Source organism: Mytilus galloprovincialis, chromosome 2 (genome assembly GCF_965363235.1).
Source record: "Mytilus galloprovincialis chromosome 2, xbMytGall1.hap1.1, whole genome shotgun sequence".
Classification (NCBI taxonomy): domain Eukaryota; kingdom Metazoa; phylum Mollusca; class Bivalvia; order Mytilida; family Mytilidae; genus Mytilus; species Mytilus galloprovincialis.
The window spans coordinates 2198900-2220796 of NC_134839.1; the positions used below are offsets into that span (position 1 = coordinate 2198900).

Sequence of the window (21897 nt, forward strand, 5' to 3'; positions counted from 1 at the left end):
TTTGTACTGAGCCTTCTGATTGGTTCATATAAATCATTCTTCCAATCAGAGTATTCGTCTTCTTCGATTTTGGACAGTTATCCAACTACCATAGCGATATCTGTCAACAATATGGCGGCACTGGTGGTGTAACTGTCACAAACAGTGCAGGTTTGTTTTTACAGATCTGACAGTTTACAATTTTAAGCAACTATTATCCAAATTTACCGCACACATATTTCAACCACAATGTTAATTGCAAAATTATGGAAAATAAAAATATGCATATATTTTGTCATCAGTTGATGTGTAAATATATAGATAAGCAACTGATAATTTATGGGAGTCTACATACATTGTACCTACCAACATTTCAAAATGTCCATGTTTTTTTTTATGTGCAATATATAATAATAATAATAATAATAATAATAATATTAATAATAATAATAATAATAATAATAATAATAATAATAATAATAATAATAATAATAATAATAATAATAATAAATTCTTTATTTAAAGAGGGTAAAATCAGTTAGTACAATACTAATACACCTTATCGCTAATCCCGGCTGACCCGGCCGCTTGAACTTTTGGATCAACAGGAGTATACGGAACAAATAGTGCCGAAGTGTATTTTATTTGAGTAAATCGGTTTAGATTATTTTATTGATTAGGTTTACAGGTTTACACTGTCGACAGGAAGACAGTTAGGGTTGACAGGTTGACAAGGTTGACAGGTTGACAAGGTTGACAAGTTTACTATTTCTACAGGTTGACATGGTCGACAGGTTGGTATGGTTGACATGTTTTTTTTTCTTATACGATAAAATTGAGAATGGAAATGGGAAATGTGCCAAAGAGACAACAACCCGACCATAGAAAAAAACAACAACCAGGGTTTTCTGGAGCCTTATAGATAGTGTATAAGTTATACTGTTTTGTTCGTAATTATGGTCTTCCATTATCATTTGGCAGATTTTTACGAAATCTTTTACTGGAAACTCCTCTAAGAGAATCATGTTTTCCCTCATGAAACTGGATTGGTGCATTACTGGTTTTGTAACGAAAAACAAAAATCGGTCCAAGAAGCCATCATTGTCGGTAAAATTGTGTATTTCAGATAGAAGAGGCGTAGGTTGTATAAGTAAAAAAAGAGAAATATAACATAGAACATAGAAGTTTCTGTAAAGCCTCTACAGCCACTAGCCAAGCTTGAAAAGTCACCTTTCCCATTCCACATTTTGCACAGAAGTGCCCTTTCCGATTCTCCTTTCACCTGCTTAGCCTGTACCGAAGACAGAAAATGGTTCCCCTCATCACTGGTTACTAATCCAATCCCCTGGTTGTCTTGCTGGTGTCTGTGTATTCCGGCGGTTGTATAATTTTCTAAGTTTAAACGTTTACCAGTTTTCTGAAAATAAGCTGCAAGCACGGATTCCACAACTTTATCAAAAGTTAAAGATTTTCCGCCGCCGGGATCACATACAGAAAATATGTAACTATTCAGTGTTGAAGTACAGTACTACCTGTGACTTTATCTTATTAATGGTGGCCATAAAAAATATGTTCACCATGGTGGCCCTATATGTCCCTGTTGCTTTTTTAATACACAAGGTATTAATCAAAACCTAGTCAAGGATATAGGGAAATCTTGAATGCATTGAAGTGTTAAAATTATATAACTTACAGGTCATGTGTCTCAGGTAAAATATACATGTATGTGTTTGTCAAATTTAGTAACTGTGTTTATGACAAGAAATTCAAAAATAAAATGAAATAATAAAACTAGGTGAACAAACAGCTCAAAAAAAATAATTGTCTCATGACTATTACATGTATTAGTTTTAATATTATACCTTTTGAATAATTTTTAATCAATTTAAGTTATTTTTTATATTAAGTATCATTTTAAAATATAATTGTACACATTTACAATGCCTGCCTTTTCTAATGAAAAGGTGTTTCTCAAATTAATTTTCTTAAATCAAAATTGTTTATAATTGTAGATAGACTGATCTGCATTCAACATTGTTTAACATATATGTTTAAGATTGTCTTTCGGATTTACGCTAAATAAAATGTAGGCAGTTAATTATTTCTCAATTAAATAACATATAAATATTAGAAATATTTATTGCAGCATAATTTGATAATATTTTTATTGTCATATGATATTTTAAACATGATCCATGTTTTAGAGGTTAAGCATTTCTTTTACTTTTTGTTTTTGGGTAAGAGACATTATTATGAGAAGGTAAATAATTTTCATATAGATTTTCTCAAAGTTGTTTTGTTAATTTTACAATCAAGGAATATGTGTTTTCATTGACCTACAAGAGACAGTTTACATATTCTATCCTTTCTAGGTATTTTATATTGTCCATTATTTTCTATTTCTAAATTATGACCAAAAATTCTATCTATTGACACAATCAAGTTTACAGTTTTTATCATAAGTTTTTATTCTTAGATTATCTTTAAATTCATACCTTATTAAGGACTTTAAAAGTCTTAATTCATTCAAGTCCCTGCAATTATTAACTTTATCTAAAAGGCCTAGGTTGAGTGAAATATTCTTTGCAAATGTATACCAAGAATATGTATCATGCCAGTCCAGCACTTTCAACAATATAATACACTGGAAAAAAAATATGATTTAATTAATAGACCATAAAAGTGTCACCATTTTTAGAAGTGCACATTATTTTTTCTGGAGACAAATTTTGAAAGAAATTAACCAAACTGAAAATAACATATTTAAAAAATTTCAATTTCTTAAAATAATTTCTTTTCATAAGATTCACTTTATTCAGAGATAAGAACATTTTTCATTATGATTAGCATTTTCAATGAGCATTTATCAAAATTTGATGATAACTAGGTGGGCATTTGGAAAATAAGTCTTTTCAGTGATTCTTTGTGCACAACTCTTGTTTTGAGATTTGAAAAAAATTTAGATAAACAAAATTAGTTTTTTTACTAAACCATATAATGAAACTTGTAGTTTTCCTGAATAATATTAGATGTTATCAAAATTTATTGTAAAAGGATTGATATTGATCATCTTATTTTGTTAAGAAACCGACTTGTTTAATACTTTAATTTTTTTTTAATATCATTTGCATGATTATTAGTTTATTAATAGTAATAACTCATTTAATAATGCTAACAAACAATTGAATACAATGTACATCATGTACATTTATATAAACCTTTTACTTAAAAAAAACAATTATTAAAAGTGTTTATTTCAAATGCTAGTCAAAAACTTTATCTTTGACTTTTTGTCATTTCTACTCAAGATTCTTACCAAGAAGAAATTAAAAGAATAAGAAACAAAAAAGTATTAAATGAAAAAAACCCATACAAAAATGAAAAAAAAAATTAAAAAATTTTTAAATAACATTAAAACAAAAAAACAAATTAATAAATTAAACAGACTAAAACAATATTTTATTCTACATTTTCAAAAAAAGGTGAAATGTCAATTTTAAAAGAAACCTGAGTTACCTGTACAGGTAAATTTTAATGAAACATACCAGCTGAAAACTTCAACCCTGATTGATTTTAACAGGTAATATAATGAGATAAAAAATCTACCTATGTTTTATGACCCCCAATAAATGGCCAACATCTCAAGATTGAATACCCCAATAAATGTTCACCATTGGATGTTGACCATGCAAGAGGGTGGACATAACTAAGAGGATGTCACAGGCTGTACTGTAAACAAAGACGACAACTTTACTTTGGTTTTTGGTCCACACAAAGATGAAGTTAAGGCCATTAATGCAGGAATTACCATGCCCTTGGAACAGTTAGTAGATTTTTCATACACATCTAGAAAGTTGTACACTTTTGGTGTTAGTATTTCTTCCCATGTTATTTTTATCCTATATGCTGTCTTGTACAACTCAAATACGTCTACGTCGGAAAATCTTCTTACAGACATTTTTGATGTAAAATTTAACCTGTTTAATGTATGAACTTTCCAACCTGTCGACCTATGAACCTGTCGACCCTGTCAACCTGTCGACCCTGTTAACCTGTCGACCCTGTCAACCTGTCGACCTGTTGACCATGTTAGTCTGTCAACCTGTTGACCATGTCAATCTGTCAACCTGTTGACCATGTCAATCTGTCAACCTGTCGACCATGTCAATCTGTCAACCTGTCTACTTGTCTGCTTTAATATATATATATATATACAACGTATTTTCTTTAATCAATCCATTTAAAAGAATGCTTGCATATGAATATACAAAATGTAATTCGGCTTTGAACTACTTGTTCCGTATACTCCAGTTGAGCCAAACTTTTAACGTCAACACACTCAGTTTTCCATTGTGGCGTCAAATATTTTGTTTTATGACGTCAAAATTTTACGGGAACCTGTGTGATATCCAGTAATGGCGGACAAATAGCAATAAGGTGTAACTCCCCTGATGCCCTCTGAATAATTCAAAATATACAATAATATAATATATACATTTACATACATACTTTTTATGCAAAGCAAAAGATGAAAAACATACAGAATAGGTTCATGAACATATTTTGTTAATGTCAGATGTACAAGATAAATATATATATGGACTTTCATTTTAATAGGTAAATTTCATCTGATAATTACATTTTTAGTTTAGAAACTTTGTTTGAACTGTTCTATCGTTTCTATACAGGAATACTGTTCCAAAGAATTGAAATGTTTTTTTCATAAAATTTGTTCTCGGACGTGGTATGAAAAGACAATTATTGTCCGATGAATGCAAAGAATATCTTGCATTAACATTTTGGTTATTATTGAATAATTGACAAAGATAATCAGGTGCAAGACTATTTACACACTTATACATTAATACTCCTTTGTGATTCTTGATTGAAAAGTTAACCATCCTAATTGTTTAATTAAAGTTTTTGATGATGTGTCATATGATTTGTTAAGAATTATTCTGTCTGCCTTTTTTTGCAATTTTAACATTTTTTCCATATTAAAATTACATGTTTCAGTCCATATTGTACAACGGTTATCAAAAAGAGGAAGTACATACATGACATATCCGTTATAAAATAAACATAAACCTTTTTGTGGAATATAATGCTTTAAACGATTTAGTAAACCTAGTCTAGTACTAATCACAGTACATACTTTGTTTATTTGTTGATTCCATGAAAGACAATCATCGATTATGATGCCAAGTAATTTTTCACTGTTTACATTTTCTAAAAGAATTCCACTATATTCTATCTTTAAAGTATCTTGTATACTCTGAAGCTTTCTATGTGAACCAACTAACATTGATTTGGATTTTTTAATATTTAGAATCATATATGGCTCTCATAGACCCACAAAACCTTTAAAGCAGCCATTAAATTTATTTTAATGACGTTTAATTGGTTCTCCGTACCTTTACAATCATATATCAATGCCAATGGTAAAAATGATTATTTTTGTTTTAATTTGTGGACAAAATTGCTCTTTCAAAATTTCCAATTTGGAGCCTCCATGGGGGAAGTCCTCCGCAAATAGTGACATTTCGCAAGTATGGGTATACATTAGCATCTTTTTGTTCTGATGAAGGAAAGGTAACTTCACGTCTTACAATACAATACAATATTTTTTATTGTCAATCAAGGTTGCCCTAAGAGAGCAGTATAATTACAAACAATTTATTACAATGATTAATATTAATTATTAAAGATATATATAATGACAAAATATAGAATAGAGAAAATAAACACAAAAGAAAAATTAAAACCTCAGATATTTATATATATTAAACATATTAAAATGTTATTCAACTGTTTGTGAATACCATTAGTGTTACATGTATCACTTTCATAAAAAAAAAACCACACAAAAAAACCCCCAATTCAGCGACAATATGATTGTAATTTGCTGATCCTAAGGTCAAACTTGTCCCTCTTAATTTGTACTAATCATGCTAATAATTTCCTCTTATAATGGTACACCATTTTTCATAGTAATTTCTCACAGTACATAGAAAGTTTGTTAAGTTGCAGGATCGGATTTCATGGCTTGTCAATTCTTGAAAACTCCCTGGTCTAGATAAAAAAATATTTCCCTTCTATTATGGGTGCAGACTGTTTTAAAAATAAATAACATTTAGTATAAGATAAAAAAAACAGTTATGAATTGTGAGCAGATATATGTATTGGTAAAATATTATAGTATATTATAACTTTTTTCAGTTTAATCATGTAACTGTTTTGAATGCTGAGATGTGATGTGAAGTAAAAAAATCAATTGCGTCTTCTGTTAAATAAATCCATCACCATGGCAGATAAAAGAAAGCGTAAGACTGAGTATGTTGTGTCTGGTGGTGTTGACACAAGTTTAACTAAGGACCAGCCAGATGAAGATGTACAAGAAGCAAACAAAGAAACAGAAAAACAAATTAAAAATGAAAAAAAGGAACAAGTGGAAAAGATTGCTCTTGAAAAAGTACCCCCACCACCTGAAAAACCTAAAGAAATGACCAGTGATCTAGGTGGTGGGGAATTTCTTAAGACTCAAGGCAGTGAAAATCCATTTGATGTTAAAATATCAACATATAAAATAGATCCAAAACTGATAAAAGTTGATCAGTTTTACCCATCATTAGAACACCAGTTTAATAAATCTAATACCAAATTTCTGGAAGAACAGGATAACAGAGTTGAAAAAGCAATGAAAGAAATAGTGGAAGAATCTTCCACATTTACTTATGATGAAACAAGTACAAGTGGTATCGATGATACACAGAATTCTATGGCACTGGTGAAAGCTCCAGAGAAAGCAGAAGAAGAGAAACAACCTGATGATAACAATTCAGCTAAACAACAGGTATGGTTTTGTTTCAGAGTTAATATGAGCCTTTTTACCCCTTTGAAGTTATAAAGAATTACAATTAATGATTCATACAAAATTTAAAATACATTTTTTAATAAAAAAAAAATCATAGTTGAAATGTCTTGTCTTGTACACTGTACATATATAAAATGTACAATGTACATGTATGTATATGTGAAGAAAAAATATGAAAATTAAGTTTTGAAAAAAAACCAATAAAACCAACTTTATGTGTATGTTACTATGATTTTTATTCCATTGTACCGGTACATTGATTTGGTATTCATTCATGTGCATGTAGGATTTCTCTTTAGTTTACATATTATTAAAACAGTGGATTTTTAATACAATATATATTGCATGTTTAAATCAAAATTATATTGTACATGTAGTACATGTAATTGTTAAATCATTATACAGTAAATAGTTAATTCAGTATTGTTTTTTAGAAAGGAAAACCAATGCTTGCAAAGGGTTTCTTTGGGGTGAGATAAAGACTCAATATAAAAATGTGCAGATAATACACAATACCCTGTTTAGTCTGTTGATTGGCAATTATGAATTAAAAAATCCACCCTAATTATCCTTTGTTTATTAAATTCTTGTTTGTCATCACTGTTAAATACATTGTACCTCATTCTGCCTTCCTCCCTTCCTAACATTATGATCCATCATTGTGCATTTAAACCTGTTCCACTAACAATTGGATATTTTTTCATTAACCACACTTTGTTTTACTTATTTTATGTGTGGTTTACTGAAATTTTATTCACAGGAATATTATACTCACTAACTTTTCAATGATTTTCACTAAATGTAAGAAATTTGATGGCTACATTTTGTGCATAAAGAAAATATACAAATGAAATAAAACATACAAAAGAGTAAACTTTGAACTGTGATTGACATATACATGTATAATAATTCTCAGTATTTTCATATCAATCATACTATCTGATGGAGTTAGCATCACCCTTTCTATAATTGCTGTTGACCAATTGGGAATTTTGAAACCATGCAGCAGCACTGGATATTCTGATGCGATCTTCCTTGGATGCCTATAGTCAGGACAGTCAACTGTGACTTAGTGCTCAATTGGTCATATTTTGTTTATCTACAAAACCTTAATATGATTAATTTTTTATCATTCAGATTTCTTTTCAATTTGAAATTACTAACATATGATCTGTTCATTTTCTTTTTTCTCAATATTTTATAAAGTATATATATATATACAATATTTATTTCTGGAATTATAATTAATTTACATCATGTTTTTTTTAACTTCCAGGCAGCATCAAGTGTATTTGCTACAGCTGTAGATGAACAAACTTTAGATGATGCTAAGCGCCGTCAACAGACCCTGTTTCAACCAGAGTCATGGGAACCAGTCAGTAAATATTCACCAGGAATGCAAGAGATAATTGATGCCAGGGCAAATGAACAGTAAATATTTTAATTATATGTCCAAAAATAGGTGTTTTATGGGACTCTGAAAAAATAGTTCTATTATTTTTCAGTATTTCATGAAACTTATTTTAACATGAACATTTCACCAGTTAGTCAGTTTGAAAAAATGAACTCTGTTTGCACTAAGCATGATAAATTGAAAGTGGTTAAGGCATTTTAAGCAAATTTTAGCGAAAAATAACTACTGGTATTAAAGGTTTTTAGTTTGACAAAAATGAATACATTGTAAGATTAACAGATTTGAAAAACTAAAAGATTACACACACAAGAAACATAACACACATATAAATTTGTTCTATTGGCTAGCGTTAAAATTATGTCCATCAAAGGGAGACAACTACTTGTAGGATCAAATACAGGAATTGGCAAACATCCTATTGTATACTAAGCTAATCAATCAAGAATGAATTGCAAATACAAATTGTAATGTTGTTTACAAATACAAATTGTAATGTTGTTTACAAATACAAATTGTAATGTTGTTTACAAATACAAATTGTAATGTTGTTTATGCTTTCTATTTTCCAGTTTTGCCAAAGCTATGGAATTGAAGGAGAAGAAAGACTTTACAGGAACTATTAACTTTATCAACAAATCTTTAGCCTTGAGAGACTTACATATTTATTATGTAGAGCGAGCTGAAGCCTACATCCAATTATGTGATTTTCAATCAGCCATTTTGAATTACAAAAGAGTGTGTTTGATGGAGCCAGAAAATGACGATTATTATAAAAGACTAGCATTCTTGTTTTATTTCCAAGGACAAACATTATTTGATCAAAGACTTTATCCTGAAGCTCTAGAAGCATTTGCCAGAGCTGCAGAAATGGCTCCAGATAATGTGGGGTATCATATTAGAAGGTATTATTAAAGTAGTAGCATTTTCCCCCTCATTAATCATGTAACCAAGATTGTCATAATTTTAATACATGTACTTATCACATTTTTAAGCATCAGGCGACAGGTTTTCAGAAATTGTGAATATTAGCCAAATATTATTATATATGATGGCACAATTAATATAATTGATTATTAAAGGGACATCATACATTGTATGAAGGATTTTTTCAGATTTTTTGCCAAAAAAAAAGACTTTAAGAAGTGGCATTTTGGCTAAATGAACTGACAGAGCACATGTATCACCCATACTATTGTTTTGCCAGCTATCAAATAAACAGAAATTACATGTGAGCATCTTTTCACAATCATAGCTTATCAACTTCCTTATTTACATTGTACCAATAACTTAGAAGTACATGTAGAGATTCCTGAAATTAAAATAAAACTTCATTTGATCATGCAAATTTATCGCTCATAAACTTCTTCTTTATACACAATAATTAATCAGGACTATTATAAGCTTAAGTGAACAATATTACATCTTGTATCTTTTCTATTTTTAGTATGACATGTTTAGCAGCCTTACACAGACATGGAGAATGTTTGGCCTTAGTTAATAAAAGATTAGAATCTGAAAATGATAATCCTGATCTTTATATAATGAGGGCTAGATTACATGAAATGTTTAGAAATGTAAGATATTTAATATTTCGGTAAAAAAGAACAAGAATAAATAAATTGTTCTGCTATAAAAGTAACCTTGACATTAATAAATTAAGAGATAAATTTATAATACTGAATTCCTATAAAGTAATCCTCAACTTCATATTGAAAGAAATGTGTAGATTAAGTAGGTAATAGTCTTTAAGTAATCCTCATCTTCATACAATATTTTTGTATTTGAAGAAAGAAATGTGAAGAGAACAGCCAAAGGCCAACAATGGGTCTTCAACACAGTATAAGAAAACCCCACACCTGGATGCAGGCTTCAGCTGGCCCTAAACAAAATGTGTACATTGTAAATGCAAGAGTGATCCCATGCTGGGTGATTCATAGATTGCTTCATTCAATGTTTAACTTGAAAACCACTAGAAGAAATGAAATAAACCATTGAACTAGCTAGTGCATTGGAATTGGAAATATATAATTAATGATTTTGTGTAAAACCCATAAAAGCCTTTATTACTGACTTTACCTTTGATTATATAAGGTTGTTAAAATTTTTAATCCCTTTGGTATTACTTTTTTTTTAGACCACATTGTGTTATTATGATGTGAAAGATGCCATGAAGTTAAATGAAGACCACCCTGAAGCCAAAGCAATGATGATTAAACTGGAGAAACGTGCTCTTGAGAATAAACATCATGCCATGCAATTAAACCTGCTTGGAAAACATAGAGAGGCACTGCAGAAAATATCTGTTGCTATAGAAACTGACCCAGCTGTTGCAGATTTTCATGTTCTTAGGTAATGGAAATTTTGCTTTTGATAAAGTTTGATTGAAGTCTGCTGAACAATTAATTATTTTATGCGTGATAAACTACTAGACCAAACAGACTGTAAGGAATGTTTATATTTAGAACCACAAGACAAGAGCAAATGTTTTGTAAACAAAAGGTATTTACTGATATATTAAAACAGACCTTTTACTGTAAAACTACCATGTACTACCTTGAAATATAAAATAAAACAAATTGTCTCCCTTTTTGCAAATGTGGATTTATTATTTGTGGGATACCAATTTTTATGGATTTCATCGTGAAAATACACACATTTTGATTGTAATGAAGTATACATTTTTCACAAATATGTATATAGATTTGAATCAAACCATAAAATGTAATAAAATTCGAAGAAAATACAAATTTTCCTCAATCAAAGAAAATTGTTACTCACTACTAAAAAATGATTTCAAAGTTGCTTAAAGTTTGAAGTAAATATCTCCTTTCCTTTCTGTGGATTTTCACAATCAGTGGGGTACTTGTTTCTGTCTATCGATATTAATATTTTTTGAATATGAAATAAAGTTCTGTGGGGAAAGCTTCCAAATTTATTTATTCCTACCTTTGTTCAAACTTTGGATAGTGGAGAGCTACATTGAAGACCTGTTGGTGACCTTCTGCTGTTGTTTTTTTTTTTTCTATGGTCGGGTTGTTGTCTCCTTGGCACATTCCCCATTTCCATTCTCAATTTTATTACACTGACATTTCACAGCATTAAAAAAAAAATTGCTGTGGATCCTCAAAAGTCAATTAGATGTCAAATCGTTCTCTGACTTTAGTTTAAACCAATGAAATTTCAGAATAGAATAAAAAAACAAACAAACATTCAAATATTTTATTTGCCAATAATTGCGCCCAAAATGAGCCAAATAATTACACACTTCAAAAAATGTATATGAATAATGAAATTCTGTTATTACAGACATTAAAGTAATTTATAACATAGTGTGATTGTTTTTTTTTTCAGGGGTACATTACACAGAAGATTAGCCGATTTTAATGCTGCAATAGATGACTTCCTGTTGGCGCTAGATAAATGTGATCATAATGAAGAGAGTCCGGTTTATATTGAATCACAAAGACAACTTCTTTTGACCTACAATGATTTTGCTGTGGAATGCTTTACTAAAGGATTTTATGATGAAGCTATTATTTTGTTGAATAAAGCTATCAAGGGAGAGAAGCGAGAAAAGGGACTTTACATCAACAGGGGAGGTAATTAGTTAGTTTTATAATTTATAGTAGGGCTTTGTTTATGATGTCTTTTTGTACTTGGAAATGACTTTGTTTTTTTAGAGTATAGTCTTTATTTTCATTTTGTATCTAAGATACAATTGGTTTTGTAAAGTTTTCTGTTTTGATTTGACATAAATAGTAATAAAACCAAGGTATATCACCTTATATTATAATTAGATAGAACATTTATAAACCATTCATAAAGCTATATATTTCATTTGAAAGAACTGTTAACTAATTATTTCACAAATCATCTCTTTTTTTCAGATTGTTTCTTTAGACAAGGAGATTATAATTTTGCTTTACAAGATTACCACCAAGCCTTAGACCTAGATTCTATGGATATCAATGTGAAAAACCGAGTGTCAGTTATTTATAATGAATATGCCACTGTAGCATACCAGGATAAAAACTACCCTGTAAGTATACCATATGTGAATTATTTTTTTTTAAGGCTAATTTGAAACAAATAAATTTCTTTGTTGTATCTAGATTGTGAAATGACTATGGCAGTAATATAGTAGTATTATCAATGTTTTCAACTGATCGCGCTGAGCTTTTGTTTCAATTTGCATAAGGACAGTCTATTTGAAGATGTGTGTGATAAGAATGATTGCTGTTATAATTACTTCTGATTTCTAATTGCCTATCAGTGTCACCAAAATATTATAGAAAAGTGTCATATACAGATTTTGCAACTGCTGTCGTTATAGTTTTACTTCCGTATCTACAAATTCCTAAATGTGACAATTTTTATGTTTTCATACTTCGCTTTTCAAGAAAATTAACGGTTGCATCTCATTATTTATTTTGCAAATACATATATAGTGTTTACATATTTAACCGGATTGATGACCATAACTGGACACTTCATTAATGAGTTTATCCCAAAACACCTGTCTATAGATGGACTGGTCTATAATGAGCCAACTGGTTAAATTCCACCCAGTCAAGTAAAATAAATCAAGTAATAGATTGCTCCAAAAGTAAGCTCTCTGAGGTAACCATCATGGTACATAACTCAATATATTATCTCCCATGTTAAATGCAACCACAAAAAAAAGCCTAGAACTCCTTGTATATACACGGTTTCCAGTTAATACTACTTCCTTTATTCTAAATACTGAATGAGTTGATTCTATGACTAAATTCTTCTTTTTTACAGGAAGCAGAATCTAAGTTTACTTTAGCACTCCAGTACAATATTAAGATGGGGAGTTACTATATATCTAGGTCAAGAGCAAGATATATGATGGAGGTAGGTGAATATGTTATTAGGGGAGTATGTTGCTTTTTATGAATATCTTTATCATCTTTCTGAAGTTTTATATTTTTTTTATAGCCTGAAGAGCATTTTATTATGAGGTATAAATTATGCCATTTCGACCAAAGAACAAGGCATGTAAAGCTTTTTTTTGCCTCTTGAATGTGAAAATGAGTAGGTATTATACATCTAGCAAATATCTTCCTTCAAATGTTCATATAAAAATAAGGAGATGTGGTTTGATTGCCAATGAGACAAGTTTAAAAGAAGTGGATGCATTCAATTATAGGTAACCATATGGCCTGCAACAATGAGAAAACCCCATACCATATAGTCAGCTATTAAAGACCATGACATGAAAATTATGAAACAATTAAATTGAGAAAAAATAGTAGTCTTATAGATAATTTATTCATAGTTTTGAATTTTGTCTCACATATTTGTATGATTTTGAACAGACTTTTATTCCTGTAAAAATAAGTAACCCTCTATTCATTGATTTTTATTTTTTTTAGAATATGCAAGGTGCTAGACAAGATTTGATCATGGGACTTTTACTAGACCCTACTAATGAAGAAGTCCTGTCCATCCTGTCCAGATTGTTTCCAGGGAAGTCTGTTGGTGATGTGGTCAACAGTAGGGCCGCTGATCAGGCTAAAACAATCCTTCGTGGCATACTGTATCCAACAGTGCCAGTGCCTAAAAGATCATCTGTAGTTGTTAGGTAAGTTACCATAGTCTCATAAGTTGTCATATTCCCTCTCCCTCTTCTCTTAATATAAGACACATTTGAATACTAAAGCACCATATTTTATTTGTAACCTTTCAATTCATCTTATCATCCTTCCTTTGCCCATCATAGCGTTAAGAAGTGGGCAGACATTATCAGCACCATACAATGTCCGAGGAGAAATAGTCATCAACATCACAATGTGTGAGGAGATCAAGCTTACTAATGTCAAGCTTAAAACTTTGTCAGGGAGGAAAATAAACTAGTCATAGAACGATAAACAGTTTATCAGGTTTTCTATGTATAGATATCATGTATAGACATCAGTTGCTACATACAGCGTGGAGCTTTTTGCTTGTTCTCTCGCCAAAAAAGATTCACATTGTGGCTCATGGCTTATATTTTACTACATCAATGTGTAGAAAACCCTATAATCTATACTGATCAGCACAGGCTACCCTTTTTATATGGTCACAATTCCCCTGTTGCAATAAGTGGGGATCTTATTTTTTTTGCTAGAAATGGTTTTAAGAAACCACCTCACCTTCCTACCCAATCCAATCCATTCAGTTACGTCTCAGTCATTACAGCTGAACAGACGTGATGGGCCATCTCTCCTTTACCTGCTATCTTCGATGAGGGTTTACAGTTAGATGATCAACGACATACTACTTTAGATGACAGAAACCAATCCAAGCCGTACAGTAGACGTAGTAGTAGGCGTACTCGCGTTAATATGCTCTCCAAAACCCATTGTATCATGGGGGAGTGTTATGCCGATTAAAGTCCAAGGGCTGTATCCTAGGTGTTGGGTGATTGACCTTCATTTCACTGCCTCGCAGCTTTGGTCCTGATAAAGCTTCCTGTCATCTATAATACTACGTCTGAGACTCATCTACCAGTACTTATCATTGAGGTTAGCGGGCTGCCAAGCTGACCAAACTGGCTCTGAAAGTAGCCGTTGTGAAGAATATAACATCAAATTAGTAAACAAACCAAATTAAAACAGCTCACCAAACCACTATGGCTACCTTCAAAATGGTGACCCCCACTCATTCCATTAAAATTATTTAAATGCTCACCAATCGCCTTTGGGCACTGAGCCGACCAAGCAAGGGCTGTATAGCCAGTCAAGGTTGTTAAACACTTCCATATATATACCTTCCTACCAATAGTGGTCTTTAACAAAGATTGTTATAGATGTCTTATTAAAGGTTATTATAGCATAGAAATATCTTTTAAAAGAGGAAATACCTTGAAACATATGGTTTTCTATGTCTTTTTGTAAGAGTTGTGACTGTGTAGAGATGTACTCATTACAAAAACTTCTGAAGAAATCTTTTATTACCCATTAACAGCTTCTATAAGTGTTTTCTGCATCCAAGGCGCTTTTCTGGATTTAACTTCATCATGAAGGCTAGTAAACCCTAATATTTGACTTTAAAAGTAATAGCTGAGTTCACTATGAATAAGTAGATTTCTTAAAACATAGATTAAAAAATCTTTTTTCTTTTTATTTAGTTCAGCAGATATAGAAGAATTAACAAAAGACCCTGGATTAATGTCAGCGTCTGCTAAGTCAACATGGAGTCAGGAAGATGCTGACATCTCTAATGTGGAGGAGAGAATGTACAAATCAGGAAGCTGTTTCCCTGACCTGAAAGCTTGTATGGATGAAAGAGATTTCAACTTGAAGCTGGCAGGAGAGAAGAAACAGGTAAATTACAATGTCATTGAAAATAGGAAATTAATCTTTCAAATCCGTATTTAAAATACATGATTTTGAAAAATATGACCTCACTGGATTTAAAAAAAATATGATCTTACTATCAGATTTTGTTTTATACAGATTAATTTCTGGTATTTCATGCATTGTCACTTTTGTTTTATTTCATGTATTGTTTCTTCTTACATGAGTTGATTGCTTTAATTCATCATTCACTATCTTGTCATAAAAGTCATTGATAAGATATATATGTACAAATACCACAGAATATTTTTCTTATATGAGACTGACCAACCTTGTTGCCTTTTGGAAATAATTTCCCTAGTTTAGTCTAATTATAAGGCTAATTTTTGTGCTGATGGGTAAATTTGAGAAAATTGTGTTTTAAATGTAAAATTTTGATGTAAATAATGTTTTTTTTTAATTACAGGTGCATGAGGATGTTAAAACTGTTATGATAGAAAGAAGAACTTTGAAATACTCGGGTGGAAGGGTGTGTCCCTTACCCCCTCCATCATCCAAACCATTGTATGGGGGTCGTGCATTTAAGAGAAAATCCAGATTAGCCGAAGAAAGTGCCAATAAAGGAAGTAGTACAAACTGGAGACAATTTACACAGGGAATTCCAGTTGTTGATGCTTGAAATAAACAAGGGAGATAATATATAATTTGAACATTGAGTTATGTCCCATAAGCATAATAAATGATTATCTCAGAGAGTATGCATTTTTGGAGCATCTGAAATATGTATGGCAATAATCACTGCCAGCTCTGTGAAATGCTAACACAGAGAGTGCTGAATGAATTCATGGTCGTAGATGTGGTGTAATTCACGGACTTAAGTGCTGAAAATGATTCATGTCAAATTATGAGTGCCAATCGTATAAAGTGTCTTAATCTGCATTAAATCCATTGTCATAAACTTAATCATGATCATGATCATAAACTGGTGTAATCTGCTGTCTGTGTGAATGATTTGAATCATCAAGACTTAATGTATTTGTCTTCCTTCTAAGTAATTTAACCTCTATTTAATTAGACATTCTGGAATATGCTGAGCTGAATGAAATGTTGCATGAAAGTTTGACAAATGGTTAATGAGCTAATGATTTTTCTTGTCTTTGAATAGCTTTCACTATGAACAAAAGAAGTGAAACAGGCTTTAAATTTTTTGAAAACATATTAAAGATTTTTAGAGATTATAAATTTCAAAGTACAAACAAACTATAAAAAAGCACTTACCTGTATTTGTTTGTTCAAAGTACTTTTTGTAAAATTGACATAGGTGCTTTTCAATGAAAAAGATAAGTTTTTATATAAATTCAAAACTTTTTATATTACATATGTACAGAGCACAAAGGCCTATTATATGGTCAAATGAAGTTCAGTGTTTTATATATTGTAGTCATATCATGATTATTTGTGAAGAATTATATCTGCGTAGTACTGTTGATTCATTATTATTCGTTGGATACCAATGTTCGTTGATTTCATTGGTATAGATGAACCACAATATTAAATATTCAACGAATGACAAATTTTCTATAGGCTTGTATACAAACTTCGGCAAAACCATGAAATTAAATATCATCAAATATGAAAGTTTTGCTAAACCACAAAAATGGGTACCCAGGAAAATAAATGAATCCACAGTAACATAATTATATAGGAAAGTTTATTTATGCTACTGTTTTTTCATAATAAAGAGACAATTTGCAAGAAAAATACTCTAAGTTTATTAAACCATACATAAAATGTATAAATGCTTAGGAAATACTTTGTACTAAGCAAATTGATGGACCAGACATGGATCACTAATGATGGAAGCAAGTTATCTGTGATATATTTGTTATATTATTTTAAGAATATTGTGATGCTTTGTTTAAATATATTTTATAAGATTTATGTTCATTTGAAAACGTTATTAAAACATTTTGTATTTTTAAATGAGTTGTGCATATCTTGTAATTGAGCCTTATTGTCACAATTGTAGTCCTTAAGTCAGTGATATATATTATACATGGCATTGCAGCTTTTTGGTGCCAAGTATGTGATAGCATGAAGCTTTTAGCGTTTCGGTCTGTATTTATCAGGGATCTCCATGGCCTGTTTAACGATGGCGCCCCGCCATCGTTCAAATGTCTTGCGCCATCGTCAAATGACTCGCCCCATCGTTAAATTGTCTTGCGCCATCGTTCAAAACTTATTCATTTTATCAGAGACATATATACATGTAGCCCGACGCCATTTTTTTATCAATTATAATCAAATGCATGTAATTGCATAACCCTTAGGCTTTTTATGTTATAATCCAACACAGTTCTAACGCCTGAGGGATATCCGGATTGCGATCGCTAATCACTTGTACCTGAGCTTGTACAGGTAGATCAACAAACCAGACAGGAGAATACTATCTGAGGATAGACGATCCATTTGTCGAATTAATCAACTAAGTTTCAGCAAATGATTATGATAATTTAGATTAAATAAATAAATTAATAATCCCGTTGCAAAGAAAACAGTTTAACAAGTCGAACACGTGCTTTATTTTGACTTAGGCAGCAACCATTTGATTTTCTGGGGGGGGCTATGGTTTTTTTTGGAAAAAAAAGTTTGTTTCCAGGTTTTGGTGAAAAAAATAATTTGTTTTGGACCCTGAGTAAAAAAAATTGTTTGTTTCACCCTCAGCTGCCACTATATGTAATGCTAAAATTGAAAGAAAAAAATTGTCTTCGGTTTGTCGCTAAAAAAATAGATTGTTCTTCGCCGAAGGCGAAAAAAAAGTTTGCACAGAAAAAAAAACCATAGCCCCCCCCAGAAAATCAAATGGTTGCTGCCTTACGCAATCAGCATCCCCCTTTTTTAAGAAGAACAAAATAAGACGCAAAACAGTAAATATTATTTCATCGCATATAAATCGAGTACTGCTGTAACGATAATTTAGAATTACTTTAAAAGTTTAAAAGTAAAAACTTATAAATATTTCCTGTAAAGAAATATCGTATCGTAATTCCGAATTCATTTCGTATTTTACAATCAAATTGATACATCCGCGTTTCCGGTTTCTATTCAGACTCGAAAGATGCATGTTGCACAGCATCAATTTGTCAGATAAAGTCATTAAAAACCTTTTCATTTGCTTTACAAATCTCTTTAACCTTTTACATAACCCGTACGAATCGTTTTGTTGTTGCTGCAAATCAGCCATACCGGTAATGGGTTCTGAATTTGACAGTGTCCATGAAAAATAAGCTCCACATCATATGATTTTTAACCCCCATAACAATTACCAAAAATACAAGAAATCTACATGGGGACCTTCATGACAGCTTTTGGTCATTCTCGACTAAGGGGGGACCATGAAGACTTGGCATTTGAATGGTTAAAAACGGCAATAAATGAACATATTGATACTTCTAATTCTATAATGAAAATTCAAATAAATATAATTTAAATAAGCAATGAATTAGCATGTTCACCATTCCTTGTATGGAGGGATAAAATACTTCCGATCGCGCTACACTGTACAGCGTAGACACGTTTTGTAATGGTGAAAGTTCCTCCATGGTTCAATTTTCATCCATGGAGATCCCTGTTTATGTGTATACATTCAACTTCAGGTGTACATTTCCAACTGGCAGGTGTCATCTGACCTTGACCTCATTTCCATGGTTCAGTGGTCCAAAGATAAGTTTTTTAGTTTTGGTCTCTTTTTTTTTAAATACTATATGCAGTAGGTCAACTATATTTGGTATATGGGAATATTTTATGATGTACATGTCAGTTGCAGGTTTTATTTGACCTTGAACTCATTTTCACAGTTCATTGCTCAGTGTTCAGTTTTTGACATTTTGGTCTGTTTTGATTTCTTAAACTATAAGCAATTGGTAAACTATATTTGTTGCATGAAAGAGTTGTAAGCTGAACATATCTGCCTGATATGGTTCATCTGACCTTGACCTCATTTTCATGGTTCATTAGTCAATGTTTAGTTTTCTTGGTTTTGTCTGTTTCTTATAAAATATAAGCAATAGGTCAACTTTATTTTGGTGTATTGAATGATTGTAAGATGTATATAAATTTCTTGTTTGGTTTATATGACCTTGACCTCATTTTCTTCGATTATGTTAAGTTTAAGTGATAGTAGTAGTAAAGCTCTATATTTAGGACTATCAACATAATATCAAGGTTAGTAAAGAAGGACAGAAGGCACTCTTGTTTTAAAAGTGGGGCAAGTACGTGAAAACATTTGAGAGCATAGACTCAAAATGGCCTATAACATGTCGGCCAACCCTCTTTAAAGGCCAATTGCAAAATTCCCTGGAACTCACTTTTTGAAAACCAATATGTTTCTGTTCTCTCATTTTGTGTTCATAGATAGAAGTTACTACTTTACTATGATTTCGACCAGTCTTAAAATTGAATGGGACGAAATTTTTTAAATCAATTTTCATTTGGTTTTTGTCTGGCATGCAACTTCTGTCACAAAGCTAAACATAGGGATAGGGATCTACTGCTACATCAGCTAATTACTTAAAAGCTTAATATTTCAGAAAGTTGAAGACCTGGATGCTTCATACTTTGTATTATATGCCTTGCGTTATGAAGTTTTATTTTCATATACCAATATGGTCTTATGCCTGTCGGGCAGTTTCCACTTAACTAAGTTCATAATTCAGATACTGCAATCAATAGGTCAACTGTATTTAGTGTATGTAATGATTGTATGGTGTACATGTTGAACTGACAGTTGTCATCTGACCTTGATGTCATTTTTATGGTTCATTAGACAATGTTTAGTTTTTGTGGTTGGTAGATATAGGAAGATGTGGTGTGAGTGCCAATGAGACAACTCTCCATCCAAACAACAATTCAAAAATTAAACCATTATAGGTTAAAGTACGGCCTTCAACACGGAGCCTTGGCTCACACCGAACAACAAGCTATAAAGGGCCCCAAAATAACTAGTGTAAAACCATTCAAACGGGAAAACCAACGGTCTAATCTATATAAACAAAACGAGAAACGAGAAACACGTATATATTACATAAACAAACGACAACTACTGTACATCAGATTCCTGACTTAGGACAGGTGCAAACATTTGCAGCGGGATTAAACGTTTTAATGGGCCCAAACCTTCTCCCTTTTTCTGAAACAATAGCATAACATCACAACATATAAAAACATACGATAAAATATCAATTGGCAGACTTAACTCAATCAAAAAACGTATGATTACACAATGAACGAATAAATTTGATCTGCGATATCTGAATACAAATGCACAGTTAATTAAATATTAGAGACAAACATTCATGACCAAAAGGCTAACAAACAAATTCAAACACACTGAGAAATATTTAACCAATCAATGTTCACTTTAGAAAAAAACCGGTTTTTTATAATCTTGAAGTTTATACAAATGTTGTAAGAATAAGTGAAAAATTGAAGATATTACAAATAATCAAAGCTGGTATACAGCAAAGATCCATATAAATAAAAAATGACAAAAAAGCATTATAAACAGTATCAACAGGTTGTATATTTTTCACATTCACTGATTATAAGCAATAGGTGAATTATAGTTAGTGCATGGAACAATGTACTTGTCTGTCTGGCAGGATTTATGACCTTGACCTCATTTTCATAGTTCATTGGTCAATAATAAGTTTTAGGAAATGTTGTCAGTTTATCACATAGAAATGATACTATAAGCCACAAGTTAACTATATTTGTTGTATGAAATGATGTCAAGTGTTCACTTCTTTCTGGCATGGTTCATATATGACCTTTACCTCATTTCCATGGTTCATGGTCAATGTTAAGATTTTGTGGTTTAATCTGTTTCTCATGTTCTATTAGCTAGAGGACCACTATTTAGAATGAAATGATTACAAGGTGTGATACATGTCTGTCATGCAAAGAGAAAATAGTATATTTAGTGCATAGCTCATATCTAAATAAAGTTGTTGGTCTCTTATTACATATTTGCCAATTATCAATTATGACATAAAACACAATTGAATGAATAGATGAAGACATGGGGTATAGCCAACAGAGACCACAAAACAACAACACAAACCCAAAAGAAATTTGTAGGTCAGCATACAGCCTTCAACAATAGACAAGTGTATATTCTCCATGTCAATCTCTAAATCACCCCCAAAGTCATAGTCTATCAATTCAAGGCCATTGAAATATTATATATGAGTGATGTTTAATTGGTTATAACAAAAAATTGTGTGATTAATGATTGCTTAACATCCATCAGTATAATAAGAATAATA

At 31.2% G+C, this 21897-nt stretch overlaps 1 protein-coding gene across 2 annotated transcripts; it reads left to right on the plus strand.

The window, feature by feature from the left end:
* Positions 1 to 53: 53 nt before the first annotated feature.
* On the plus strand, positions 54 to 17554 carry LOC143062672 (tetratricopeptide repeat protein 16-like). Of its 2 annotated transcripts, XM_076234402.1 has the most exons (13): positions 54 to 150; positions 6199 to 6832; positions 7288 to 7323; positions 8130 to 8284; positions 8837 to 9169; positions 9712 to 9841; positions 10402 to 10616; positions 11619 to 11866; positions 12155 to 12306; positions 13053 to 13145; positions 13667 to 13875; positions 15403 to 15598; positions 16038 to 17554. In XM_076234402.1, the coding sequence occupies exons 2-13, from the start codon at positions 6284 to 6286 to the stop codon at positions 16248 to 16250; spliced, it is 2529 nt and encodes an 842-aa protein (XP_076090517.1). In that variant the 5' UTR covers positions 54 to 150; positions 6199 to 6283; the 3' UTR covers positions 16251 to 17554. The 2 variants fall into 2 exon arrangements, with proteins under 2 accessions (XP_076090517.1, XP_076090518.1); XM_076234403.1 differs by lacking the exon at positions 7288 to 7323.
* Positions 17555 to 21897: the final 4343 nt, after the last annotated feature.